The 9,789-nt window shown below is 49.9% G+C and overlaps 1 protein-coding gene across 2 annotated transcripts in view; it reads left to right on the top strand.

The window, feature by feature from the left end:
* LOC306766066 (SWI/SNF-related matrix-associated actin-dependent regulator of chromatin subfamily E member 1-like) overlaps window positions 1-7,537 on the top strand; it is an 18,657-nt gene extending 11,120 nt beyond the window's left edge. For both annotated transcript variants that reach the window (XM_079253656.1, XM_079253657.1), the window contains exons 7-11: window positions 2,966-3,137; window positions 3,216-3,388; window positions 3,470-3,571; window positions 3,647-3,893; window positions 6,898-7,537. In XM_079253656.1, coding sequence (XP_079109782.1) covers window positions 2,966-3,137; window positions 3,216-3,388; window positions 3,470-3,571; window positions 3,647-3,893; window positions 6,898-7,226 — 1,023 coding nt within the window. In that variant the 3' untranslated portion in view covers window positions 7,227-7,537. The remainder of the gene's footprint in view (window positions 1-2,965; window positions 3,138-3,215; window positions 3,389-3,469; window positions 3,572-3,646; window positions 3,894-6,897) is intronic.
* The last annotated feature ends 2,252 nt before the right edge of the window (window positions 7,538-9,789 follow it).

Below are 9,789 nucleotides of genomic sequence, written 5' to 3' on the forward strand. Positions count from 1 at the left end.
AACCGTGTCTTTCCAGATGTTCTGGGCAACGCCGACCGCCTAGACTGGAACCGTGTCTTTCCGGATGTTCTGGGCAACGCCGACCGCCTAGACTGGAACCCTGTCTTTCCAGATGTTCTGGGCAACGCCGACCGCCTAGACTGGAACCGTGTCTTTCCAGATGTTCTGGGCAACGCCGACCGCCTAGACTGGAACCCTGTCTTTCCGGATGTTCTGGGCAACGCCGACCGCCTAGACTGGAACCCTGTCTTTCCAGATGTTCTGGGCAACGCCGACCGCCTAGACTGGAACCGTGTCTTTCCAGATGTTCTGGGCAACGCCGACCGCCTAGACTGGAACCCTGTCTTTCCGGATGTTCTGGGCAACGCCGACCGCCTAGACTGGAACCCTGTCTTTCCGGATGTTCTGGGCAACGCCGACCGCCTAGACTGGAACCCTGTCTTTCCGGATGTTCTGGGCAACGCCGTCCGCCTAGACTGGAACCCTGTCTTTCCAGATGTTCTGGGCAACGCCGTCCGCCTAGACTGGAACCGTGTCTTTCCAGATGTTCTGGGCAACGCCGACCGCCTAGACTGGAACCCTGTCTTTCCGGATGTTCTGGGCAACGCCGTCCGCCTAGACTGGAACCCTGTCTTTCCAGATGTTCTGGGCAACGCCGACCGCCTAGACTGGAACCGTGTCTTTCCAGATGTTCTGGGCAACGCCGACCGCCTAGACTGGAACCCTGTCTTTCCAGATGTTCTGGGCAACGCCGACCGCCTAGACTGGAACCCTGTCTTTCCAGATGTTCTGGGCAACGCCGACCGCCTAGACTGGAACCCTGTCTTTCCAGATGTTCTGGGCAACGCCGACCGCCTAGACTGGAACCGTGTCTTTCCAGATGTTCTGGGCCACGCCGTCCGCCTAGACTGGAACCGTGTCTTTCCAGATGTTCTGGGCAACGCCGACCGCCTAGACTGGAACCGTGTCTTTCCAGATGTTCTGGGCCACGCCGACCGCCTAGACTGGAACCCTGTCTTTCCAGATGTTCTGGGCAACGCCGACCGCCTAGACTGGAACCGTGTCTTTCCAGATGTTCTGGGCCACGCCGACCGCCTAGACTGGAACCCTGTCTTTCCAGATGTTCTGGGCCACGCCGACCGCCTAGACTGGAACCCTGTCTTTCCAGATGTTCTGGGCAACGCCGACCGCCTAGACTGGAACCCTGTCTTTCCAGATGTTCTGGGCAACGCCGACCGCCTAGACTGGAACCCTGTCTTTCCAGATGTTCTGGGCCACGCCGACCGCCTAGACTGGAACCCTGTCTTTCCAGATGTTCTGGGCAACGCCGACCGCCTAAACTGGAACCCTGTCTTTCCAGATGTTCTGGGCAACGCCGACCGCCTAGACTGGAACCGTGTCTTTCCAGATGTTCTGGGCAACGCCGACCGCCTAGACTGGAACCCTGTCTTTCCAGATGTTCTGGGCCACGCCGACCGCCTAGACTGGAACCCTGTCTTTCCAGATGTTCTGGGCAACGCCGACCGCCTAAACTGGAACCCTGTCTTTCCAGATGTTCTGGGCAATGCCGACCGCCTAAACTGGAACCCTGTCTTTCCAGATGTTCTGGGCAACGCCGACCGCCTAGACTGGAACCCTGTCTTTCCGGATGTTCTGGGCAACGCCGACCGCCTAGACTGGAACCCTGTCTTTCCGGATGTTCTGGGCAACGCTGACCGCCTAGACTGGAACCGTGTCTTTCCAGATGTTCTGGGCAACGCCGACCGCCTAGACTGGAACCGTGTCTTTCCAGATGTTCTGGGCAACGCCGACCGCCTAGACTGGAACCGTGTCTTTCCGGATGTTCTGGGCAACGCCGACCGCCTAGACTGGAACCCTGTCTTTCCAGATGTTCTGGGCAACGCCGACCGCCTAGACTGGAACCGTGTCTTTCCAGATGTTCTGGGCAACGCCGACCGCCTAGACTGGAACCCTGTCTTTCCGGATGTTCTGGGCAACGCCGACCGCCTAGACTGGAACCCTGTCTTTCCAGATGTTCTGGGCAACGCCGACCGCCTAGACTGGAACCGTGTCTTTCCAGATGTTCTGGGCAACGCCGACCGCCTAGACTGGAACCCTGTCTTTCCGGATGTTCTGGGCAACGCCGACCGCCTAGACTGGAACCCTGTCTTTCCGGATGTTCTGGGCAACGCCGACCGCCTAGACTGGAACCCTGTCTTTCCGGATGTTCTGGGCAACGCCGTCCGCCTAGACTGGAACCCTGTCTTTCCAGATGTTCTGGGCAACGCCGTCCGCCTAGACTGGAACCGTGTCTTTCCAGATGTTCTGGGCAACGCCGACCGCCTAGACTGGAACCCTGTCTTTCCGGATGTTCTGGGCAACGCCGTCCGCCTAGACTGGAACCCTGTCTTTCCAGATGTTCTGGGCAACGCCGTCCGCCTAGACTGGAACCCTGTCTTTCCAGATGTTCTGGGCAACGCCGACCGCCTAGACTGGAACCCTGTCTTTCCGGATGTTCTGGGCAACGCCGTCCGCCTAGACTGGAACCCTGTCTTTCCAGATGTTCTGGGCAGCGCCGACCGCCTAGACTGGAACCCTGTCTTTCCAGATGTTCTGGGCAACGCCGACCGCCTAGACTGGAACCCTGTCTTTCCAGATGTTCTGGGCAACGCCGTCCGCCTAGACTGGAACCCTGTCTTTCCAGATGTTCTGGGCAACGCCGACCGCCTAGACTGGAACCCTGTTTTTCCGGATGTTCTGGGCCACGCCGACCGCCTAGACTGGAACCCTGTCTTTCCAGATGTTCTGGGCAACGCCGACCGCCTAGACTGGAACCGTGTCTTTCCAGATGTTCTGGGCAACGCCGACCGCCTAGACTGGAACCGTGTCTTTCCAGATGTTCTGGGCTTTCCAGATGACTGGTGATTCCAGGAACATGTGTGTTGTGTCTCCATTCTCCTCCAAGATTGAGTACAACGACTCTCTGAAAGCATACCACAACTCTCCAGCCTACCTGGCCTACGTCAACGCCAAGAACCGAGCAGAGGCGGCCATGGAGGAGGAGAGCCGGCAGAGGCAGAGCCGGATGGACAAAGGAGAGCCTTACATGAGCATTCAGCCTGCTGAGGACCCCGACGGTCAGGCTGTTCAGCTAAAAGACGTTTACCCGCCCCACGCCAGGCCTCAGCTGACCTGCTTTCTTCTTCTCTTTTCAGACTACGATGACGGTTTCTCGGTGAAGCACACAGCAGCCGCCCGTTTCCAGAGGAACCACCGTCTCATCAGCGACATCCTGAGTGAAATCGTGGTTCCCGACGTCCGCTCCGTGGTCACCACGGCCCGCATGCAGGTCCTGAAGAGGCAGGTCCAGTCTCTCATGGTGCACCAGGTATGTTGTTGCCCTGGCAACCGAGGCTGAAAGCAGCCGATGCTGAGCTGTGGACAAACACATGTCTCATGGTGGTTTCAGAGGAAGCTGGAAGCAGAACTTCTGCAGATCGAGGATCGCCATCAGGAAAAGAAAAGACGTTTCCTGGAGACCACCGACTCCTTCAACACTGAGCTGAAGCGGGTACGTTGGAAAAGTTTGGAGCTTGGATCCTTTATTTGTTCCTGCGATTTAGGTGGGATAAATGTTTGTGCGTAGCTGTGCAGTCAGAAGGTGGAGGTGGACATGGAGAAGCTGGCAGCAGAGATGGCTGCCGCGGAGGAGGCGGCGAGGCGGCGGGCAGAGGAGCGGGAGCGTGAAGTGGCAGAGCAGGCGGAGAAAGCTGCGCAGCAGCAGGAGGAGGCTGCAGAGCAGAGCAACGCCAACACTAACAGCAACGCGAGCAGCACCTCAGGGTCCAACGAGGATGAGAAGTCCACACCGATGGACACAGGTGACCAATCAGGTCAGAGCTAAACCCATTCTCTTCTACAAATCTCAACACGCTTTCTACAAGGTGGTAACAACACAATAAAGCACAAGATGTCCAGAAATTATTCTAATCTATTCTAAATCAGTGAGAACAACACTATCAAGAACACAAATAATAGGGACGTTGTCCAGCTGGACGCCAGTGTTGCTGTGTAGCGCTACAGGCTTTTTCTTCCCACCCCACAATATTACCTATGTTAAAATACAAAGAGTAAATAACACAATATTTGTTGTAAAGAACTGGGCCAGGTTCTCCAGCTCCTCTGACAGTTAAACTTAGAGCAAAACTGAACAGCTGAGTCTGCAGCTTAAAGCAGATCAGGACTCTGCAGAGCGGACAGAGGTCGGCAGGTCATTCCACCATCGTGGAACAACAGAGGAAAAGAGTCTGGTGTTGATTTAGTCCCACGTAGTCATGGTAACGCTTAGGCGTCTTCCACTGGTAGAGCATAGCTGTGGAGAGGGAGTGTAGCTCTGGATGAAGGAGTGAAGGTAGACAGGAGACATTTGACTTGCTTTGTAAACCAGAAGCAGAACTCTGAATCTGATGCTCTGCAACTGGAAACCAGTGAAGTGTGATTAGCAGCGGAGTTGAAGACCAGACGTGCTGCTGGTTCTGGATCATCTGCAGAGGTTTAACCAGCATGCAGGCAGACCTGCCAGTAGGGAACTGCAGTAATCGATGCGTGAGATGACCAGAACCTGAACCAGAAGCTGGGTCGTGTGTTCTGTCAGGTACGACTGATTCTCTTGATGTAGAGAGCATATCGGCAGGTACGGGCAACCGAGGCAACATGGACCTTCAAGGTCAGCTGGTCGTCCACCATGACACCCAGATTCCAGGCAGCAGGCGTAGGAACAAGTGTGACAGAGTAAAACGTATTTACTGCAGGAATAAACACGTTTACAGCAGGAATAAACACGTTTACTGCAGGAATAAACACGTTTACTGCAGGAATAAACACGTTTACAGCAGGAATAAACACGTTTACAGCAGGAATAAACATGTTTACAGCAGGAATAAACATGTTTACAGCAGGAATAAACACGTTTACAGCGGGAATAAACGCGTTTACAGCGGGAATAAACGCGTTTACAGCGGGAATAAACGCGTTTACAGCGGGAATAAACGCGTTTACAGCGGGAATAAACGCGTTTACAGCGGGAATAAACGCGTTTACAGCGGGAATAAACGCGTTTACAGCGGGAATAAACGCGTTTACAGCGGGAATACACGCGTTTACAGCAGGAATACACACGTTTACAGCAGGAATAAACATGTTTACGTTTACAGCCTGTTACAAAACATTTTACAGCAGGAATAAACACGTTTATAGCAGGAATACACGTTTACAGCAGGAATAAACACGTTTACAGTAGGAATACACGTTTACAGTAGGAATACACGTTTACAGTAGGAATAAACACGTTTACAGCAGAAATAAATGCGTTTACAGCAGGAATAAACATGTTTACAGCAGGAATAAACGCGTTTACAGCAGGAATAAACGCGTTTACAGCAGGAATAAACACGTTTACAGCAGGAATAAACGCGTTTACAGCAGGAATAAACGCGTTTACAGCAGGAATAAACGCGTTTACAGCAGGAATAAACGCGTTTACAGCAGGAATAAACGCGTTTACAGCAGGAATAAACGCGTTTACAGCAGGAATAAACGCGTTTACAGCAGGAATAAACACGTTTACAGCAGGAATAAACACGTTTACAGCGGGAATAAACGCGTTTACAGCGGGAATAAACGCGTTTACAGCGGGAATAAACGCGTTTACAGCGGGAATACACACGTTTACAGCGGGAATACACACGTTTACAGCAGGAATAAACATGTTTACGTTTACAGCCTGTTACAAAACATTTTACAGCAGGAATAAACACGTTTATAGCAGGAATACACGTTTACAGCAGGAATAAACACGTTTACAGTAGGAATACACGTTTACAGTAGGAATACACGTTTACAGTAGGAATAAACACGTTTACAGCAGAAATAAATGCGTTTACAGCAGGAATAAACATGTTTACAGCAGGAATAAACGCGTTTACAGCAGGAATAAACGCGTTTACAGCAGGAATAAACGCGTTTACAGCAGGAATAAACATGTTTACAGCAGGAATAAACACGTTTACAGCAGGAATAAACACGTTTACAGCAGGAATAAACGCGTTTACAGCAGGAATAAACGCGTTTACAGCAGGAATAAACATGTTTACAGCAGGAATAAACGCGTTTACAGCAGGAATAAACGCGTTTACAGCAGGAATACACGTTTACAGTAGGAATAAACGCGTTTACAGCAGGAATAAACGCGTTTACAGCAGGAATAAACGGGTTTACAGCAGGAATAAACGGGTTTACAGCAGGAATAAACGGGTTTACAGCAGGAATAAACGCGTTTACAGCAGGAATAAACGCGTTTACAGCAGGAATAAACGCGTTTACAGCAGGAATAAACGCGTTTACAGCAGGAATAAACGCGTTTACAGCAGGAATAAACGCGTTTACAGCAGGAATAAACGCGTTTACAGCAGGAATAAACGCGTTTACAGCAGGAATAAACGCGTTTACAGTAGGAATAAACACGTTTACAGCAGAAATAAACGCGTTTACAGCAGGAATAAACACGTTTACAGCAGAAATAAACATGTTTACGTTTACAGCCTGTTAAAAAACATTTTAGGTTTAATAGTTCAGGTTTACATCAACAAGGGGGGGGCGTGAAGAGAGATGGAAGAAAGTTTGGTATCACTGGTAGTGGATTGAGACGCAACGTCCAAACATCACAGCAGAAAAGGTATCTGCAAGGTATCCCCCCACCCCCCATGGACATGATTGTATTGAAAGCGGCCACGCGTCGTCAGTGTTGGATGTTTGTTGAAGGAGAAAGTCATCCCAGATTTCATTCGTTTCTGATTGACAGTTCCTGACCCTAACCTTCTGACCTTCTGTCGTCTCCAGACGAGGCGGCGCCTGCAGACCCCCCCTCTGACCACCAGGATGCTTCAACCCCTGCCTCTGATGCTTTCAGCTGTGATAAAGCAGTCCTTCCCCCTGAGCCCCCCAGGGAGAGCAGCACACCTGTCAGCAGCATCCCCAGTGACGACAGCAGCAGCATGCCCCCCCCAGCAGACAGCACACCCGAAGTGACGGCCACAACAGCCTCTGAGTCCCCAGCAGGACAGGAAGCCAGCAGTGCAGCTGCAGCCCCCCCTCCTGCTTCAGAAGAACCTGCTGCTCCCCCACCTCTCCTGGCCCCCACCCAGAGCAGCCAGCAGTACGATGCTTAGTAGATGTTAGTTATGTCTGTAGAAGAACCCCCCCCACCCCCATCCCATGATAACTGCAACGTAGCCTGATGATCTTGTAGCCAACGGCATCATGGGATGGCTGGTCTGATGGCGGCGCCCCCCCCAGTAAAAATCACGATGTATTCAGGGCTTTTTTTTCTTTCCTGTAATTAGCGTGGTTGCTACGAGAGTTTCCCTGATGGGGGGGCGTGCGCACGCTTCAGACAACCGACTGTTTTGTCATCTGCCTGTTTTTGCATCTTTCTTTTCTACTTTGTGAACTTTTCCCAATAAAACCGCTTTCTCCTCTTGTTGGCGTTTTCTTCCTGCTCTGTGGTGCGGCGGGGGCTGGCGACAGCCGCCGTCCGTCCCAGCTACATGACGTCGTGTGTTCCAGCTCTTTGTCATTTCTCAGCGGAGTCGTTGACGCTGCGATGAAGCGAACACCGCTGCCCTTCTCCGGCCACGTTCCTGCACGTCAGCTTTCGCCCTTTACGTAGACGTGGCATGTTTTTGGCGTGATCGGCTTTCCATACACGGCGGTTTGCAGCGCATAGAAAGCGATACAAGCGAACCACTGATTCTGTTACACCAGAACCCAGCCCAGGATGGGTCACGACCCCCCGCAGGAGGACCAAAGATAAACGTAAACTCTGCCTGCGGTTGGAGACTAAAGCTGCAGGACGACTCGTGTGGTTCAGTTAACAGTAGAAATAGACTAAAATGTGCATAGTAGAGGTGATTTAAGAAAAAACCATAGATCTCATTAAAACTAAACAAGATTTTTCTCACGAGTGAAATTTGGAACGATGCGTGGTGGTTCTTGTAGTGACAGTCGGTCGTCTCGTGACCTGCGACAAATAGCCAACAAAATGAGAACAGAAATAAACTACATAAACTGACAACATTTGGAGTTGTTCTGTTGGACTGTGTTTTGATAAACATTAATTGATGTTAAAGCATTGTGTATTAAACTGACTTAACCGTTTACATGGCCGCAGTTGCAGACCACTGCAGAATGGCATTGTCCTTTATAGTTTCCCAACCTGGCAACAAAAACACCGCACTCACATTTCCTGCAGCCCGAGTAAATGAGGAGTCAGGGAGCAGTGAGACACTCGGACAGAGCCAGAGATAGAGCTACAAACAAAAAATCCCAAACAAAGAAAACGTGATTTTTTTTTTTATGAACAATGCAGTGTAAATAAAAATGGTAAGTTATGGAACCAGAAGGTTTGTAAAAAATAATGCAGTTGTTGGTGTGATATTGTCTTGCACACCAAAAATTGTTTATGTTGCCATTTTTTTATTTTGTAGTTGGAAAAACGTTTTTATTCCCCTGCTCTCCCGCTTTCCTATCACGCCTCAGGTTGAATGTATATTTTGTATAATTGGCCACATACAATGTACTTTATCAGGTCGTGGTTTGACAAAATTGCGCCATCTGTAATTGAGAGGTGTTCCACGATGTTGATTCGCCTACAGCGAATAATCCCTTTGGATCCGGGATTCCTCTGCCAAACTCTCAGAGACGTCTCATTTATGTCCGTTCATTTTATAATCTGAACCAAAGGAATGAAGCACTTCCAGCATCATCTGGAGCATTTTGTTCCAGCGTATCTCTGGACTCCTTCATTTTCCCGCCAGCTTCTAATCTGTGGGAGTGGGCAGCGCCCCCCCTTCCTCCTCCTGTGGACCAAGATGCACTTTCTCCCTACATTTTACTGTCTGACCACTTTATTTGTCCTTTCTGGATAAGTCCGGTGGTCTGATGAGACGCTGACAGCATCTGTCCCCTGCTGACCTCCTCTGTCTTTCTGCTGGTGCTGATGTCCATCCCGTTGAACAATAAAGTTCTGATTACACAGGCAATTTTAAATGGTTTTTTGCAATGATTTTCTTAAATGATTAATGCAGTTTAACAACTGACTTCAGAATATGTCGTTTTTTCTGCAAACTAGTTAAAACTATCTTTAACTTTTTGATAGCAGTTCAACCTTTCACATATTTTTGCAATTCTGCTGATTACACACAGGTGGCAGACGTTCCCATCCCAAAGGCATAAAACATTAATACTCCTGCTCTATGCAAGAGCATGAACTGTGATGGCGTAGTGATAAGATGGATTGCCTTTCAACTAGAAGATGGTGGGTTCAAACCAAGGTATGAGATCTTGACAAATGTTAGATGATTATATGTCTTCTGCTGATGATGACAAAAACAAACTAATAAATCTCGTGTGCCATTTTGCCCATTTAAATGCAGTCAAGAGCCGTGCTGGTGTAGAGGTTAAAGAGCATTTTTCTAGTTACTGTGAATGCCCATTACAGTACCGGTTTGCAGTGTCCAGTTCATCAAGTTCCCGTCCCCACTGTCTTTCCTGCAAAATGTTTGGCACGCTGCTCCTCCTACATCTTTTGCCTCACTTCAACCGTTCACACCTCAAACTGTTCAGCTCATTCAGGAGATATGTGCTATGACCTTTGGTCTTTCTAACATTTAAACTTTTCAAGTTATTCACATTTTTGTCAAATTTTCCAATCCTCTCCTGTGATTGGACAAA

Source organism: Telmatherina bonti, assembly GCF_933228915.1.
Source record: "Telmatherina bonti genome assembly, chromosome: 14".
NCBI classification, from domain to species: Eukaryota; Metazoa; Chordata; class Actinopteri; order Atheriniformes; family Telmatherinidae; genus Telmatherina; species Telmatherina bonti.